At 42.5% G+C, this 19,578-nt stretch overlaps 1 protein-coding gene across 3 annotated transcripts in view; it reads left to right on the forward strand.

Annotated features, from left to right (window-relative positions):
* The window catches only part of brf1a (BRF1 general transcription factor IIIB subunit a), a 122,468-nt gene that overhangs the window by 62,179 nt on the left and 40,711 nt on the right, over positions 1–19,578 (forward strand). For 2 of the 3 annotated variants that reach the window (XM_086181890.1, XM_086181891.1), the window contains exons 13-16: positions 8,047–8,108; positions 9,802–9,883; positions 10,443–10,498; positions 12,165–12,427. In XM_086181890.1, coding sequence (XP_086038016.1) covers positions 8,047–8,108; positions 9,802–9,883; positions 10,443–10,498; positions 12,165–12,427 — 463 coding nt within the window. Of the gene's footprint in view, positions 1–8,046; positions 8,109–9,801; positions 9,884–10,442; positions 10,499–12,164; positions 12,428–17,434; positions 17,559–19,578 lie in introns of those variants that run through there. The other variant, XM_086181892.1, reaches the window with a different exon arrangement.

A 19,578-nucleotide genomic window follows, 5' to 3' on the forward strand; every position in this document is an offset into this window, starting at 1 on the left:
AAGGTCTAGTGCCAGCACCTCGCGAATAAAGATGCTTTTGCAAGTAAGACAGTGTGCATGAATCTTTTTGTAAATTCCTCCCAATACTCACACAGACTTAAGAGCATAACGGTCAACATAAAGAAGTGGACTCCATTGTGCCTCCAGGACTCTCATCATCCACCAGGCCTTTATGTACCTACCTCCCCTCTCCGGTTCAGAGGAGGAGGAGCAGGTGGTTGAGTGGGCGTTCGCTCAGACTGGGCTCCTCCAAGGTCATGAGGTCATGTTTTAATGGGCTCGCCCGGTACGCCCGTGTCAGCGAGAATCTCACACTCTATTTATTGCCTCGGTCGGCTGGTTATTTCTCTGGGGCAGAGCTGGCACCGAGCCTTATTACCTCATACTGCTGCAGGGAAGGAGGTTCACACCATGACCTGCCTCTTTTTTTTTGTTCTTTGCATTTGAGGCATTCAAGGATCTTTACATGTGCACAAAAGTAGAACTCGTCCCTACTGTACATGGGTAAACTTCAAAAGAGCTGAGAAAACAGGAGGTTTGGCAGCATTCAGGGAAAAAAAAAAAGTTAATTGTGTAGTATACGGTAAAAACAAGTGAAATGAACTGTAAAGTTCAGTTGAAGTTTTGCCTCTTGGTTCATATCAGTGAGGCCTTTTCAGTTTGTTACCAAAGCATTAGATATTGTCTCTCTGTATCTTTCTTCACCCACAAACAGCGTCCTGTCTGAACATCAACTAAGATGTAACTTTAGGCTCTGAAAACTTCTGACCTACATTAGTGGTCATTTTATAGACCAAATAAAAGATTGAAATGTCAGATGTGACGATGCCTACGGCAACATTTCTTTCTTAACTCAATACAGACAATAATATGAACAAGATGCTGCCATGGATACAGCATTTTCTGACACCTGTAACCAGAATGAGGTCATTGTTTGAATAAGCAATAATTGTATGAAGCAGAATTTTTATCTCAATGCATCACTGAAGTGTGGACATTAACCTTAATGGAAGGACTTTCAACCCATCATCAGTAAAAATACTAATGTGGAAGTCCTCCTTCTTCTTTTTTTTTTTTTTTCCTGCTTGTCGGCCATTTCCAGTCTGGGATTTGGGCTTTAAAGTAAAAGCAGGGATGCCTTGTTGCTGAGAGTCTTATTCTGAAATATTCTGATTATAAATCAAGCAATTCTACTGCTAACTTGTTAATTGCTAAGCTAACATCACTCTGTGCTGTACACCTGTTCTCTTTAGCATTACATTACCCAGCTACTATTTGTAGCTAAATGCTACCAGTGCTGCCTCAGTGCTACCCCACTACCTGGTCCCCATACTTGTTTGTTCACTACCTGCTGCTCATACCTCCCTGGGCTATGGGACCTGCAAGTGAAGGCAGTGTGAAGTTTGTACCTTAAAGATCTTAAGATTTTGAGTTACTGAGTAATGTTGACATAAAATCGGTAAAAGTCCATCCAGGCACCATGAGTTTTTCAGTCAAAGTGCTTGACAAAGCAGCTTTTGCTTTCAGCAAGAGTTAAAAATCCATAATGAGGCAGAATTTTTTTGTATTATTGGCAAGAAAACAATCAAAATACACCACATGACAGACTGCGCGAAGTCATTTTCCAGGGGGAAGCCAGGACATTGAATATAATGATGTAGCACGAGCGTGTCTTCAGTCATAGTCAGAGTTTATATCGCTATCTTTGTTCTTTGGTACTTCCAATAGTTGATTCATTCAATTCAACCCATCAAGTATTGGCTTGCATGGCGGCGTCTGTGTGTTGAAGTTTATTTACATTATCTACCTTTCCTACATGTCAGTCAGTCTGAAAAACACACACCGTAGTGTGTTAGATTAATTTTTTCACAGATCTCATTCACTCTCCCATCTGAGAGGCAGACACCTGACAAATGAAAACGTCTACCTCTGTATCTGCCTCTCCTCCCGCGGGCCCCGGGGCCTCGCTCGGTGCAGGCTGAGGGGCTTTGCTACGTAGAAGAGGATCAGGATTGTTGCTGACATGAAGAGCCGTGAGTCTGGATAATGTGGGCTCCTTTTGAAGTGTGGATGATGAGTGATCCTGCAGCAGCATGGCTACATAGCCCCATTCATCCTCCAGATCACACACACACGCGCACACACACACACACACACGCTTTGTCTTTTTTGGAAAGTGGAAGGAGGTGAGGGGGAGAGGCAGGGGAGCATGAGAGGGGGGAGAGGGAGGGAGGAGGTGTAGATGCTTTGTTTTAATTTGGTCAGGGTGACTTTTTATTTTTATCCTTCTCGTCTTTTCTTTCTGCCGTTCTCAGATCAGGTTGGAAAAAAAAAAACTGCAGAGGATTAGAGGGGGGATCAGCTTTCCTTTTCTCTTGCCCTCTCCCTCCTCTCAACCTTCCCTCTTCTCTTATGTTTGACCAGTCTCTTTACCAATAGCTGTATTTTCCCTTAACATATTTTAATGCACATTTTGAAGGATTGCATTGATGGAAACGGCAGAAACTAGAATTAAGGTCAAAACCACACACGCAGTGTAAGGAGGTGCTCACTTGACAGATTTTTGTTCCACAGAGGAGAGGAGCTGCTCTCAAAAGGCCATTTTAAGAAAATAATCAGCAGGTGATTGGATCAAATCTTGTCTATCACTTCAACCAGTCAAGTCAATGAACCGATGTAGAAGTCGAACCCATTCTATAAAGTAAGGACATCTTTTCCTGGTAGGAAAGCTTTATATGGCTTTGCTCTATCAAGTCGTTTCCATGGACTCCCCTCGCTGTTGTCACGCTTAAACCCGCCCTCAGCTCACAGTAGTTCCTCCCAGGACAGTGTGGACTATGACTTGACGCCTGGCAAGGCAGATTCTCGTGTTGTAATGTCTTCTCGTACATCCAGCTGGCTGGTAAGGTAGATAAAGTTAAATGACACATCGGACATGGAGCCAATGAGATCTGGCGGTCTGTGAATCTGGGCCTGCAAAACCGGATCCTCAGAGCTGGGTCCGAGCAGGTTGATTGTCAGATATTGTAGCTGGAAATTTAGTGTTCTCCTAAAAGGAGTCTGGACTTCCGGAAAAACACGGAAGATTTGAGTTTGGAAAGTTGTATGTGATTTTTAATGTCGTGTCACTTTGCTACATGCCGATGGGACAATTTATTTGACATCGTGACAGCATCAAGCAACACACCCCCCCTAAGTGAAACGGTTATTAACATCCCTTTTATGAACATAGTTGGGAAAAGGTCGCCAGGATACAGACGGAACACCTGATTCTGTATTCTCGTAGTTCATGCAGATTCATTTGGAATCGGAAACTGTGGCACTGGAACTCAGAACTAATGGTGCAACTTTATCACTCCACAGCAAAACCATTTCTAGTGCTGGTCCAAACAAACAAACAAAGCAAAAAAAATACTCCCATTCAAGCAACAGTTGCCAGCAGGTACAACTCCCCAACGCCATCCAGCATGTGCTGGCGATGAACGCTGGCGCCCAGTGGTTCCAGCCTCCTTTGTAGCACTCCTATGTCCTATGTAGTCATAAATCTTTTTTGTTCAGGAAGCGTCAACCTGGTCATTGGGAGTTGAATACAAAAATTTTACGACCAAGTTCTGACCTAACAAAGATTGACTTCACATCAATCATCCACTTTTTCTACTCTGAGATGATGTTTTCATTGTCAGATTTGGAGAATTAGATTTTGTTCTCTCAATAGTAGTGGATGGAAATTAGCTCAAATTTGCACATTGTTCTGATTTCTGAAAACTTTGGGCTGGAAATCTGTTTCCTCCCTCCTAAACTTTTCAGTCTGCCTACTTTGTCTTCCCTCCCACAGCTGTCTGATTTCTCCCCGATGCGCCTCCTGCTGTTCTCCTCCATCAGTCTCAATCTTCTACCTCAGTCATTCTTTCTGTCTTAATCTTTCCTCCTTTGTGTTTCTCAGCCTTTCTCATCCCGGTGCTGCGTCTGTTTCCTCTGACTCTCTGTGGCCTTTTCTCCTGCTGTTCATGATCATGTTTCTGACTCTCGTCAGATTGCGTTTGTTGGACATTTATCGCACTTTGTAGCACATTTGGCTCCCATGGCCTGGATATCGATATTCTCAAATGTTGTATTAGCTCAAATTTTGTCATACATCCTTTAACACATGTACATTTCCACATTTACAACTTATGTTAAACAATACTAATAGACATACACTGTATCTCCTCATATCACCCAGGACGATGCGTTTTTAAAATGTTGTAATAAAGAAACTAAAGTGCAGTTCTGCATGAACCAATTTAGCAAGAACGAGTTCCTTGAATGTGTTCCAGGGCGACGAGTCATGGCTCGCTATCAGACAGACCCACCATTGGCTGCCTAAAAAATGGCAACCATAACCACCGGAGTGCCTTTCTGAAAAATTTGGAGATTTCCAAATAGAAACGTTTGGAGCAGGTGCACAAAAAAGCAAGAGCACCCTAAAAATGATGCTAGCAGCAGAGCTCTGTCTCGATGCACGTACTGTTTCATCCTGTTGAAGTCTCATGTTGGTCAGGAAGTTGTTAAAGAAATTCTTTAAAGCTAAAAATGATAATTGACAGGTCTGTCAGTGCCATTACTGTTCACAGTCGCACATCGCGTCCTGTGAGATGAACACACCCTGTTGACACTTTCTTCTTGATATATTTGTAGTGTATCTCTTACATTCTCTATCTGTTTGTTCAGTCTTTCATCGGCGGCCTCTCCACCCTTCATACACCCCCCCCCCGCCTCGTTGTCTTAAATCTCTTGTTCTCATCTTCCCTCACCATCTTCAAACGGCCATCTCCTTCACCTGTTAGCGTTCCCTTCCTGCAGGGCCCATTTTCTCCCTTTCCTCGTGTTTTCTTCTGTGGTACAAGAAAGTCTGTCCAGTGAAGCAGCCACTGCAGCCGTGTGTGGAAGACGGGGGAGCAGGGGGGTATTGGGGGTATTTCTGAGGCACGAGGGAAGGGGTTGACTGGTAAATCTGGGTTCAGGTTACCTGCCTCTGAGGAGGATGAGAGGACATGGCGGTGGATTTACCAGCTCTACATCCTAATTGCTTTTCTTGGTTGATATTTTTACCAGCCCAACTAGTGACTAACAAATCAAGAATAGAGTCGGTTCTCCGTTTGGTTAATCCTGTGGTATGCAATGTCCGATATTTACATCTTATTTTATGCTTTCTTTGTGTGTTTGTGGAAGGATTTTAATTTGTGAAGTAACTAGTAAATAAAGCAGTTGGATACTTATAATATAAGTAAAAAGTGGTATGAAGAGAAAAATTTGAGTAAATATTGCCAAAACTTGTGCTCAAGCACAGTCAAGATGTCCTCAGATACATTCCACGACTCCTTGCAGCGATCATAATGTCTACGGTTCACTGACTTTCTAACTCACTCTCTGGTGTGCTGTCATCGTCCCAGTACACAAAACCTTGTTAGCTATGTCCACCTCCAGAACCGATCTGGTTGCCTTCAGACTGTCACGTTGTTCACCTTTTGCACCGAACAAGTCAACAAGGGGCGTCTCTGTCCGAAGGATAAATTCAAAGATTGCAGGAGCTGCGGAGCACAGGTAGAACGCCAGGCCAGTTTCATAGTCTCAAACAGGTCAGAGTAGTAACAGACTTGTTTTAACGCGTAAATCGACTGACTTTGACTTAACTTTGTGTTGTCTTTTTCGAGTCAAGAGTGAACTCTCCAAATAGCATTTTCAAAATTTTATTCATCTTTATCAATCGGCCACAAACAAATGGCGTCTAAAACCATAAAGGCATTAAAGAACAAGTTAAATACAGAAGATTAGTGTAATTGTTAATGTGCAAAATACCTAACCGCTTCTTTTAAAAAGAATAGCACATTATCTCATTTCAGACAGAATGATTATTTTATTCATAATAGCTGCCTTTTTTTATTTCTTCTTTCCCTACTTTTCCTACCCTTTTTTAAAAAAACATAATTCATCCTCACAAGTTGTGGTTTTCCTGAGGATGGATCCCTCCCTCCTTTCGGTCAGAGGTGTTCTTCAGTGGGATTAGCCGCTGGAAACCAGAAGCTCCTCAGTAAAGGAAAAACAATGGTTGGGGAATCCTGTTCTGTCTCTGCATTGAGCTGCAGAGCTGCTGCCAAAAGACCTCGGGCTTCTGTCAACCTGGACAGGAAGAGGAAACTATTTTCTCACCGAAAACACGGAAGGGCATTTGGGAGTTTTTAGGATGTGCTCCAAGTCTGGGCCGTTTTGTCTCCTTCTAATGAGCTGATGTATTCCGCTTCTTATTCAGGATGACAAAACGTTTTGGCCTTTCGGTTTCCACTGATTGTTGCCAGATGGCAGAACGTATTGTTTTCATTTAATGAGGAAGCATCTCATTTACCGCTGCTTCCGGCAACTGTCATATCTGTACTTGATGCTCCCTAATTTTTTAAGTGACACAATAAAAGTGTAAAAACACTCATGTCGGACCATCAAGGTAGATGGTTGTGGTGTATTTGTGCCATAGCAAACATGAGCATTACTGCTTTAGTGTTGTCAGCAAGGTGATTTTGTAGGTAACTGATCCAGGATCTGACCTGAGGAGAAAGACCATAAGTAGCATTCCATTTGCCAGTTTTAACATGAGAGCATGTCGGAAGTCAGTGTCCAAAAAATGGTTACCTCCCATACTTGCATGTAAGTACTTATTTTTACCTCAAACTCGACTGCCCAAGTACGACTCTGAAGTTTGGTTTGGCAGATTCTTCTGCACGTGACCCAAGAACAATTTTATGGATTTGATGAAATTAGCGAGTGTAGATGCATCAAAGCTGTGGCTGAATACTAATGGGGTAACTGCCCCCCCCCCCCCCCCCCCCCCCGCTCTTGGACTGGTGTTATCAGGTCTTTGTCTTGCTGCCTCTGTGCCTCCTGGAGCTGCCGATCTCTCTCAGGGCTTGTCTCTGTCTTATCTCCCCTCACGCTTCACGGAGAGGAAGTTCTTGGAGGGCTGGGCCATACAGATAGCGAGTGACCTGTCTCTTCTATCTGCAGCTATTTCTTCTTTAGGCAAGCTGCTAACTGAACTCAAATGGCCAACTAAATTATTCACCTCCCCATCAGTGGGTTGTTTCTGGAGCAAGCACATCCCTCCATCAGTATATGACGGCTTCCTTGTCTATTCCCGCCCCGTCTATGCACCTGTTCCTCCTTAATGAAGCGGGAAGGCTGCCTGGGGACTCTTTGAAGTTACTGCCCTGTTGGGAGTTTGAACTCCAGGAAGGAGGGCCCGTGTCAAAGGCAGAAAACTGACAGAAGTTAAACGACTCTTACAAACCTGCAACATGCTGCCTTTTTAAAAATGTTCCCTTCTTTCTCGACACCTCTGAGTGACTGTCTGATGTGGGTAAGCAACTAGAGAGGAGCTGCTCTTTATTCCAAAATGGCTAATCAAGGCAGAGAATCTTTTGGAGTGAAAGTTGTAAGTTTTTTTTTTTTTTTACCTACGGTTTTCTTCTGTCAAAGCCAACACCACCCACCCCCAATGAAAGGGGAAAAAAATCTTGTTTCGTTTATCAAAGCCAATCACATTTTCTTTGAAAGCAACTATTTCCTTTTCTCTTCAAAATTGAACTACGGGCGCAGCTTCTTTCTTTTATCAACACAGTAAAATATCTGTTGTTGTGCTTGTGCAATCAGTTTCATCACAAAGGTAAAAGCGTGAGGCCTGAAGCATGCAGAATGAAAAATGCAAATTGCCATTTCAGCATCCGCCTGTGCAAAAATAAAGGTGCTGCAATCTAGGAAGCGTATCGTAATTGAAAAGTGTGCGTTAAGGTAGATCCGCTTAAACGTGACTAAAGCCTATTAGCATCTTATCAGGAGTCACAGTGCGTTTTATTTGCTGATGAACCCTCGATGGAAGATGTTGCACTGCACTTGCAGAAGGAGAAGATGAAGGTGGTTTGTCAGCCAGCTGCTGTTTGCCTCAGGGACAACAAAGCTGCAGTGACACTGTGTGTTACAGCAGAAGTGTGAGTGTTGTGATTTGTGTTTGTGTGACAGATGGTGCTGCTGACAGCGGGGAGCTGGACCTGAGTGGGATAGATGACAGCGAGATAGAGCTGGTACGTACCTGCTAGTTCCCCTTGCGCTCTGATACACCCTGGAGATTAGAATTTCTGTGTACTTAAAGGTTTATTTTTAGTTAAAATCAAGTTTTTGTTTCTCTGTAATTTAGGTGAATATATTGTGGTAAATATAAACCCGATGTTCAAAGCATAAAAAGTAATTTTAGAAGATGTATGGCCTCAAGAGCATTAAAAAGTAATTATGGCGAAACTATGAATGAACCCTTGCCGCCCAATTAGAGTTGTTGGTTTATTAAATTAATTTTATTTGTTTGTCAGGGACAATGTGCAGATTGCATTAATCTCAACATTTGAGAAGAGAGGCATTACACCAGATTTAGCTGGTGGCTAATTTCCACCTGTAGTCCCCACATAGAACAGGCCGAAAAGTCCCTGTAAAGGGGTGAAGGTGAGTCGTCCTTGATGATATTAACGCCAGCTTTGAATTGGAATGGATTATAAAGTTTTCAAAATTTAGCATTTGATGCTCTGAGAGTATATGACAGTGGCGATGTAGTCGTCCTTCCTGTGTGTGGATGGCAGCATTGTCTGTGTACGTCTGTATTTCATGCCCTCACACACCGATGAAAGATCATTGATTTATAAGCAAAATAACACTGACCCTAAGGTGGAGCCTTGTGGTACTCCCATTGTGCATGCTTATAAAGTTGAAACTACATTATATATATGAGCACACTGGCGACAACCTGATAGCTATGGTTTGACCTAGTGTAGCGTATTCAAGGACAGTTTGTACTCGGTCCTCATTGAGATGAGTATTTTGTGTATTTTGATGTCAAATGCCTTGCTTAGGCCCAGAAACACTGCTCCGACCCCTCCATCACTTTTGTTGTCCGGTTGTTGTTGTTGTTTTATTGTTAAACAGCCAGACACAGCAGAAGAACCCAACATTCCTCACACATATAAAAGCACAATTACGTTCTAAGTTAAGAGAAAAAGTTCAGCCTGTGAAAGTCGAAAGTGTGATTTTAAAGGACATTTTTTTCCATCTGTGTTGTCATATTGATATGGCCGAACATTCAAACACCGCAATATACTGAAAATGATGAATTCATTTAGCTTTAGTCAATTTAGTTTCAAATGAGCCAAGATACCAATAAACCCTCGAAGGCATGCAGAGAGCACAAATATCTCCGCCAAGGCCGTGTGATGTTATCATGTCCAAATCTGGTTCCAGATCAGTTCCAAAACCTAATCAACTTGTTTCTCAACCTAAATTCTAACATCCATTTAAGTTTTACAAAAGCCAGGTCAAATTTTTGTGTTACCGTGCCAACATAAAAACCGACAACGGCGATCACGTAACCTCCGTGTTGGAGGTAATGCAACACCTAAATGAGAACACGACTGAGCTCTACTGAAGGCTAGAACAGGAGGGTGTAGGGAGAGGCGACTGTTGTGGCTTACATGCAGAGATGGATTATATGCTGGTGTCTCGTTCAGTTCGGTGGACATCGGTCTTGATCTTGGGAAGGTGTGCACTCATGCCACCTTTCGATAATTCTTAATGAAGTGCATTAAAATCACACAAACGTACAAAATCGCACAAATTTTAACATCATTTGAAAGCGCATTTCGTAATGTATTGCGTTCAAAGCGCTTTGCTGATGTGAGTGTGTAGTTGTTTGGGATCATTGGCTCCTCTGGTTCTCCCTCTGCCTGTCTGCAGTATCTCCTGAGTGACAAAGAAATCAAAATCAAGACGGCGCTCTGGATGGCAGAAAACTCCGACTACCTCAAAGAGCAGAAAGGTGCTTTGAAGACGGTAACATGATACCTGGGATGCTATCACAAAGTGTACATTTTCAGTTTAGAAAAGGGATTATTCAATCATTTCTCAAACTGTTTTCAGCTTATTTTCATTGGCTGAATGATGTTTTTTGTTTTTTTCTGATAAGGCAAAAGTATTTTTTGCTCAGTTCTGCGCAAGCCTGCTGAGAATTTGAGACGCTTTGAGGTTCATTGAAAATCTTGTGTTTTGGGAGTTATTTTATCGAAATGTTTCCTTTTTTTTTTTTTAGTATGTTCAACGTTTACACGTATTTCAGTTTATTTTTCAAAAATTGTTTCCAAACAAACTTTCCATTAAACATGTTACATTTAAAGGCACCCTTGTGTTGGGGTTAATATTGCCATCATATTAACTTCAGCTGAATACCGTCAGCAAATATCTGTTCTGGTCTACATCGTGTATCATCACCAGGACCTTTCCTCTGAGTTTAAGCTCCAGTTTACCTCGACTGTGCCAGCGTTCAGATTTAAGCTGGTGCTAATCTTACATCTCTGACTTTTTTTCCTGTCTGCTCTCAGAAAAAGAAGCCAAGATTGCAAAGGAGAAGGAGCTCGGCATCTACAAAGAAAAGAAGGTAACAGTTGTCGGCTTTAACAACCCCGAGAAAAGGAAGTAAATGATACCGACGTAAGTAGTTTGTAAAATACCACAAAACCTATAAACATAATAGAACCCAACCGAGAATCAGAGGAACCACACCATTCTTTCACAGTTACATTAAGCTGCCAGTACCTCACTTAATCTTTCAAACAGAGATGGCAAATTTTTCCATTGCTGTTTTGGTACTTATTCATAGGTGAAGGACTTGTGTACTAATATTCTGAATGTATATCAAACGGATAAAATGAGCTGAAGTATGGGTTGTTACATTGGTTTTTGGACCACTGCAGAGAATAAACCTTTTCGAGACGTCAACATTTTGTTCATCTGGACCGATGACCACCACAGAAGCATAAAACACTGATAAAAAGACTGATAGTGAGTGAGTGAATCACAGGCCTCATTTCAGTTCAGGCATTTAACCGAAAACCCATTGACTTAAACATACGGGGACTTGATGTTCAACAATGCTTAGTTTTTTTTCCGTTTCTTTTCGGGCTCACTCCTGTACCTCTTTATAAAGATAGAGAAACAGATAATGTCTTGGTTAAAGAGAAGCTGATAAAAAAAATAATGACGTCCTGTTACACCCTTTGTAACCACCACTCACACTCGTTGTCAGTGTGACAGACCGGATCAGATGAGACAGATAATCAGATAAACACAGACGGCATTATGTCCTGGAGAAAGTGGTTCCCTCTCATTTGCTGTTACTGGTTTTGGCACAATAGTGGTCCCTTCGTTAAATCCAGCATCTGTTCACTGGTTTTAACTAGCTGGATTATCTGCAGTGCAACGGAGATTTAATGAGACATGCAGCCTCCTGACAGCACTGATCCCACCAGCCGCACACTGTCTCATCACTCACTAACGTGTGAATAAATTAAAGGACATTCCTGCAATGCTAATGGAAAACAAAGTGAACATCCTTTTGTAGTTTAGAACACTGAACATCCTTAGATAATTAGGCGCTCACGTCAATTTCCTGTCGGCTGAAAAAGAGGCTTTTAAATTGCCTTACGTCTGAGATGAAAAAACTGGTGGGATATAAGGCACCCGACATCGATGCATGAAATAAATATAAAAAGTTTTCACTGAAGTCAAACTTGTTTTATCTGCAGATGTAATTTGCGGCGAGGTCAAGGTGAATGTGGAGAAACTGAAGCTGGGTGATAACCCCAATCTGAAGATAAATTACAGCAAAGTGCTCTGCTTTGAATTCGCTCTCATAAATGTTCCCTCGGTGGTCAGAAATTACTGGAGTTTGTTTTGAGACAGCAAATCCTTCCCATCGGGGGCCTGAATGGTCTAAAGGGAAGAAAAAAACCCTTTTCCTGATAACATTTCACCCTCGCCTGATGAGTGGAATTACAGTGAATTTGGTCAAGGGAGTGCACCCGTTTGTTTTTCAGTGTTGAAGTATCAGTCAATCAAAGGAATTATCGGTCACTGCGAGCCTCCCCCAGGGATCGCACTCTGTTAGCTGTGACCTCAGCTGCTAACAAGACCAAACACTTGAATAAGCTTTTAGCAGTTCTTACTGTTCAGTAAACCACCTACGTTAGTATTTGTGCTCGTGATTACCATTGAAGTGCACCTCTTGTTTATTAATAGCTGATTGTTTCTGTTTTCAATAAAAGTCCAGAGGACCCTCGAAGAAGCGGCCACCAATCCGTGCTAACACCGCCGACGAGGCCATCGAGAAGATGCTGGAGCAGAAGAGAATCTCTTCCAAGATCAACTACGATGTCCTGAAGGACCTCAACGTTAAGCCTAGTGCCAGCCCAGCACGCAAACCAGAGCCCCCCAAAGAGCCATCAGCTGCAAAGTTGACCGGACGCAACCGTAGACCTGTTCGAGCTCCACTCAGCCTCAGCACGCCACTCAGCACCCTGGGGAAAAGGTGGGTGGATGGCATGTTTTAAATCAGTGCGACCATAATGACAGAGCTGGAGTGAAGAGCTGGTGGGATTGTTAAATATAAATATATAAAACCCCAGAAATAATATGCTTTTTCAAATATTCCATTCCTTTTATATCTGATTATCAATGCAGCTCTTCCTGTGGTTTAGATCTGCAGTTTCCGCCATATTGTGAGCATATGTTGAGCAGCTGTTTTGTATATTAAGTTCAGATGACCTCTTGAGATGGCATGCAGCTGCTGCAATACAACCACAACGCTCTCTTTTATTGGTCCGTTTGTAGAGATGGAGTGAAGGGTTTCCGTGTCTGTCTAGAATGGTTTAATTTCCTGCTCTGATACACACCCATCATTTTTAACTTCGAACTGATGAAGATGCTCTAGTAGGAGGATGTCGAACTACGCAGCAACGACAGACAACGTTTAAAACCGATTGAACTATTTCCTGTCTGCTGAGACGCCATCAAGGTGCCGCGAGAATAGTTGGGTTTGTGATTAGCATCATCGTATCCTTGATATTGCGTCCAACTGTCTAGGCCCCATTCGCCATCATGGACCGTTGCGGATTGATTGATTGGGATTTTGCTGATATGAGTTGCAAGCTAGCACGATTCACTTCTACATCCAGAACAGAGCCCAATTCGGTGTCAGAGTGTTGTAAGGTGAACATATTTTTTGATGTGGGCAGGTAGCAGGACGAGACCGGAAACTGCAGTTTGTACAAGTGGTGTTGCAGTCTATGCTGTCATATGCGGCGGACTTGCTCGGGCATAAGTTTGTCTCTGTGTCTGTATTTATCGGGTGAGTTTTTAATGTATATATTTAGAATATTACTGTTTAGACATTGTGGTGATATCCCTTTCTTTGTCACCAGAAAAAAAAATTTGTAAGGCATTTTTTTAGGAAACCGGCCGCAACAAGCTGGTTAGCTGACGTAGTCCAGCATGCTAACGTCGCTAGTGTGCTGAGAAAAGGGTATTCTGAAATATTTTTAGAAGATGTAGTCACTCGAAAGGCAGCAGCTTTCTGTTTGGGATGGATCCAATGTGGCGCGTCAGCTAATGTTGCTATGCTGCTAGCTTCAAGCAGACATGAGCTGCAGTTGCACAGATCTCTTGTTTCGAGCTAGCACCTAAGATTTCTTTCATTTTTACACCTGGATTTATCAACCCCAGCCAGTGCTGACTCAGGTGACATCATTTGAGGTTTTACACGACTTCATCAGGCTCCCTTATAGCCCAACAGAGTTGTATTGTGTGTAAAATTGGTGGATTTTCTCATTAAGGGAGATGATCTCCCTTGCTAACACTATTAGCCATCATGTCAACTGTTTTATCAATGCCTAAAGGACAGAAATCCATGTTTAATTATGTTTGGGTCCCTCACAGACCCTCACACCGTTAAATAATCCTCAATACAAACACCAGATGCTGGATCGAATAAAGATGCAGATTAATGGAGAGTGTTTACACTGGGCAGATGCATCTCCAGCCGTCCTCCTTTGCCGCTTGGGTCAAACCCAGGCCTTCTTTTTTTCTTTTTTCCTTTTCTTCAATTTTTTTGGTCTGGCACATGATGGCTTGACTCCATAACGATGAGGCAACACTTCTCCTGTCACCCAGAATAATCACCTGCAACAGGAGGACAGACGCTCCCCGTTTGTCCTCTTGGATGAACACGTTCGCTTCCTTTTTTTTTTGCTTCCCGTGGGATTTTCTGTTTCCTCTGAGATGCACCTTCTCTGCTAGGATTTGTTTCTGGCTGTTACTCTCCCAGCTCCTTTCATGACAAGCGCTCACAGGACTGATCCATACCAAGGCTTTCAGATGAATTTAATGGGTTTTTCTGCAGCGCGTAGAAAAGCTGAGGGGTTTTTCAGTTTGTTTGGTGTTGGGGGAAATTGGTTTCCTATGGCTCTGTTTTTAAACCCCTTTCAGTTAATGTTAGTTTTAGGTACCATCTCGCAGCTTTATAGGAGTCCTATAGAGGCAGTTGTTCAGTGATTAGGGGATAAATCCCCTCCGTCACTCCTCCCCATCCTCATTCTGTGGATTGTGGAGTTCGTCATCTGGTTGCAGTTTGTTGGGCCTTCATAAACCTGGTCCTTAGCTCTGCTGTAATTTAGTCTCAGACCCACCGAGGAGTCTGATAAGTCTTCTGTTTATTGGAAGGGGGAGTCTTCTCAGGGCCAGTTTCTGTGCAAGTTAAATAAAGTATATTTATAAAATGCTCTTTAACAAAATGGGTTTGTCACTCAGCTCTCCAGAGCGACGGGGGATGTAAACACAGTTGAAAACGAGAGAGCTCACACATCAGAGGCTCTTAGATTTGAGGCCGAAGCCTTTGAGACGGGAAAAACAGGTCAGTCGAACAAACACGAAGACGGTAATTTACTTGAATGGAAACTCCTCAATAATTTCTTCATTGAGTTATTGTCTAATTGATCATTTATGTGGTATTTTGTTATTATGTGTTTGAAGAATTTTAATTACATACCTTCCAAACCAGCCTTTCATGGACAGGGAAGATGTTTATTGCTAAACACAGAACAGAAGAAATGGACAGACACATTAAAAGAGGAACCAAGAAAAGCTGTAAAAATAAAGAGGTTGCTAAACAACAAATAGACTAAAGCGTAACTGAAACATCAAAAGGACATATATATATATATATATATATATATATATATATATATACACACATATATATATATATATATATATATATATACACACACATATATATATATATATATATATATATATACACACATATATATATATATATATATATATATATATACACACATATATATATATATATACACATATACATATAGATATACACACACACACACATGAAATGGTAAAAATGAAAAAACAAACAAGCTAAATGAGGAGAAAGATTGGAGGGGAAACGGAAAACTAAAAAGGCAAACAAAAAATACGAAAGAAAAACGGGACAGGGAATTATAAAAGCTGAGCCTGACGCCTCGAGGAGGGAAAACGCCCCCACAACCCTCTGACAAAATGATTGATGGCACATATTATGACACATTATAGTGCGTCCTGTTTAAGGGATGGCGATGGGATTCTTCATTGATCCGTGTGGGGATATTGACTCCTGTGCTCAGTCGCCTCCACAAGGAGGTCAGAGGTCAGATTCAGTGACAGTCTTGCTCAAGGACACTTCAGTACAGTTCGTCTGCTTGATGAGGCTTTGCAATGCATCCTGCTGGTGATATGTCCTCTCCACCCTCTCTGCAGCGCTCAAGGACAGAAACTGTCTGAAGAGCAAAGAAAGCCTCAGAGGGTGGATCCTGGAGGGTTCAGATATGACTAGGAGTGCACAAAACGCACACCTTCAAGTCCAAGTTAAAAAAAAAAATGCTATTTTTGATATGTTAAATAGCTTGGTAACTTTTTGTAAAAGCAAAGAAACTTCTCTGAGAACACCACTGGAATGTCATCCCAGACCACACCGATATGCAAATGTGTTCAGCTCTAATCTGAATTGAAACTGTCCCAAATGTGAAGTTTTTTTGTTTTGTTTGAATAAGTCTGTTAGCTCTGTGAAAAACTTGTTAGCTAGCACATTTTCACCAGTGCATGCTGGGATACGTTCCAGCCCCATCCAACCTTGAACAGGATCTGGAATTTTCCTGTGAAAGTAGTTGCAGAGAAAATAAAACTTTACTTGAAAGACACTCCTAATTCAGAACAAGCACTGAGAGCCTGAAGGCTTCTGCAACTAATTATGAAATGTCATGATTTAAAAAACAAAAACAAAAAAAACCCAATCGGATCAAAACAATCCCCTTGAGTACAAGCTGATGTCTTCATACGTCTTGTTTTAGCCAAACAACAATCCAGAACACAGCGGTACTCAGTTTACCATCGCACAAAACCCAGAAATGTAGCAAACCAGAGATTGTTTGGTGTTTTTGGCTAGAAAGCAGACAAGAGCAGGTCCGTGCATTTTCCTTATAGATTAATGATGCACCCATAGACGCGATGAAAAGGGACGTATGGCTGTCGCTGGACTGACATCTGTGGTTGAATATACTATGTTTTAAATAAGCAGCAGTGTATTTATGATCTGGAGACCAGTTAAACACACATTTTTCACTCTGGATGTCACACACTCTGTCTTCTCCTGTAATGAGACTGAAATAAGCCCTTGCCCCCCCCCCCCCCCCCCCCCCCCCCCCCCCCCCCCACACACACACACACACACACACACATCAAGATTTGTGAGAATCAGCTCGGTAGTTTTTGCCTAATCCTGCTAGCAGACAGACAAGACTGACAGCACCAGAAACATAAATCCTTGGCTGAGGCAGTAATACCATTTTTGCTGATTCCGTAGAAAACAGCCCTGTTCTCTGGACCGAGGGTGGACAGAGAGTCCAAAATTAACTCCCACTAAATTTGGGTAGATTTTTGTTTGGCGTGTGGATCTCTGAGATTAATCTGCCTACTAGTGGATAAATGTTTGAACCAAAATAGTAATGTAGTGAATCTGTCATGGTCACATCGAAACCAAACTTCTGGAGCAGTCGAAAATGTCTAATCACGTGAAGGAGCTTCCAGTCCGCGCCGTCTCCAGACTTCTGGTTGTAGTTTGTTCTGTATGTTTAGCCACACACGGTTCTCTCTTGGACCGCAACTAGCTATGGTATCCTCAGGACTTTATTAATACCAATACTGCTTATTGATATCGTACTTATCCATAGTCTTGTCCGTATCCCTTCCTGTGACACTGGCTGTTCAGATCAAATCACGTTAAATCAAATGCGCCTTAGTCGTCACATACACATCATACATTGTACAACGTGCAGTTAAATGTGCTGTATTTCAAATTTCCTTTGACAACCTTTTATTAGGGATGGTGGGGACGCTAGAATATTTAGATAATCATGAAATATTAATAAATTACATTTAGAATTATCTGACTAATTATGACTTGTCTGGACATCTTTTTTTTTAGTTTGGCTGGCACTCAGGATGGAGGCCGATACAGGGCTAGCTGCAGGAGCAAGGCGGCTATGACCAGTAGCTCTGTTCGTTTACTAGAAAATTAGGTGTTTTAAGGGACAACAGCAAGATCAGACACGACGTTTAGTCCCAGAAGAGTCTAAAACAGTGGGAAAAGTCAGTGAACTTTCGGATATGAAGCTGATGGTGACGTGCGCTGAAAAACAAGGTGGCACGGATCCTTTTCTCCTGTGCGATATCTTTCCTTCTGTGCTCACATTTATAACGTTGCTGTGTTTTACCGGCTACACCCACAATAAAGCTGTTCTCACATACGCATCTGTTTCTCTTGCAAGACACCCAAATGAGTAGGGTTATGACACGGTGACCAAACACTGCTCAGGTTAATAGCTCTACATGTCAACTCTTTAGCTTGTGCCACCTCTTGGAGCTGCAAAAACTTTTGATTTTAATAGCCGAGATGTCGTTTTAGGAAACCTGTAAAAGCACAATTGTGCGGTGATTTTTGGCTGCGTTCACAAGTAAAAACGTTTCCACTGGCTCACTTCGGCTCGCCTCGGGTGGGTGGGGTCGGGTCAGTACGGCTCGGTTCCGATGCATTTCCACTCCCGCTGGGTATAATGTCAGCGTGGGTGGACTCACCAGCTGAGAGTTCCCCGGCGTAATTTGTGTGCGACACAACAACAATGGACGACATGGAGGCAGCGTGATGCCTGTTGCTTGGCCAGTGGTGTTTGCTTAAACTAAAAGTGAGGGACGTCAGACAGGCAAGGCTTCAAGCGGTGAAACAGAACATCCAAGAAAAGTTTAAAAGACTTCACCAAGCGATGACCAGTATTCCACCGAGGCCAAGATGATACAAAGTAGACGACGTAAGCGGGTGAGTTACCCAATCAGCACCCCGCTATGTGTTCACGCCACATTTTAGTCTCCACTCGGCTCGCTTGGAACCCCAGCAGAGCAGGGACCAAAATGATAACGATTAGTACCGTGGTGGGGCCAGTGGAAACGGGGCCAAACCGACCCAGCCCCACCAGACCCGAGCCATTGGAAACACGCCCTGAGAAGCTCCGCAGCATCTTCTATGTAGGGCTACTCACATCTCTGTTGCCCCGTAGCTTCAATGTCATTAAGAGACCGTTGCCAGCTATGTTAAATAGAATCAACATTACACACCTGATAAATACCAACAGCAGCAGCAGTGTTTGTCAAGGAGCTTATTGTTACTTTTGTAACAGCCCCATTCCATACTGCTACCAGTTAATACCAGCCCTCGGTTCCTACCTTTTAACCACAACTCACTCTTGCAGCAGAAACACTCTCGTACCCTGCAGGTCACATCAGACCGTCTACACTGAGAGAAGGGGTCACATTATTTCAACTTAAAAGGTAGATCCATTGTGATTCTGCTCTGAGCCTGCATATGAACCATTTCATGGTACATTCAGCTGCACACTGCAATCTCAGAAAATTATTCTAAAGGCCAGCTAGGATGTAGAGTGACAGTTTTTTTTTTATTTTCTTTTGAGATGAATACATCTGTCGTTTCTCTTTTCTTTCGTTACTGTGTTTTTGTTGAACACACAGCCAAAGCAAAATCATAGAACCCAAATCATTTACTGGAAATGAGTTGGGGTCTCGCTCCTTTATTTTGAAGTCTTGAATCTTTTTTTTCTGTCATTCATGTATCATTCTGAACATTCGAACATTTTTGGACATTTTGTTCCAGCAGTCAAAAAAAGATGAAGTTAAATTAACAGCCTATATGAGAGCTGCAGTCTGACAGGCCAGATCTTCCCCACAGCTTAAGAACACAACTTGACCTATACTTTGATCTTCGTATTTATGACTGACTGAGGTTTGCAAGCAGCCGTCACGATGACACCGAACAAGTAGAAACAGAGCTGCCGGATTTGAGCCGCTCCAGTTGGCTAATGGCCGCTGCCAGGATGGCAAAGCCCTTCTCTGGAATGCCAATATTCTTCATGAATGAAAGACCGCCTCCAGTTTCATGTTTTGGCTTTGATCTCTTTGAGGAGTGGTTACCCAGCACAAGCCCCGTCTTGTTTTTAAGAATGAACACTTTCCTGAAGTATCCGACCTGCGTGAATATTTTAAAGCACTTCTGTTTCATCA

The sequence above is a fragment of the Aulostomus chinensis genome, chromosome 17 (genome assembly GCF_037954235.1).
Source record: "Aulostomus chinensis isolate RoL2024-O1b breed Wild chromosome 17, RoL_Achi_v1.0, whole genome shotgun sequence".
Lineage (NCBI taxonomy): Eukaryota > Metazoa > Chordata > Actinopteri > Syngnathiformes > Aulostomidae > Aulostomus > Aulostomus chinensis.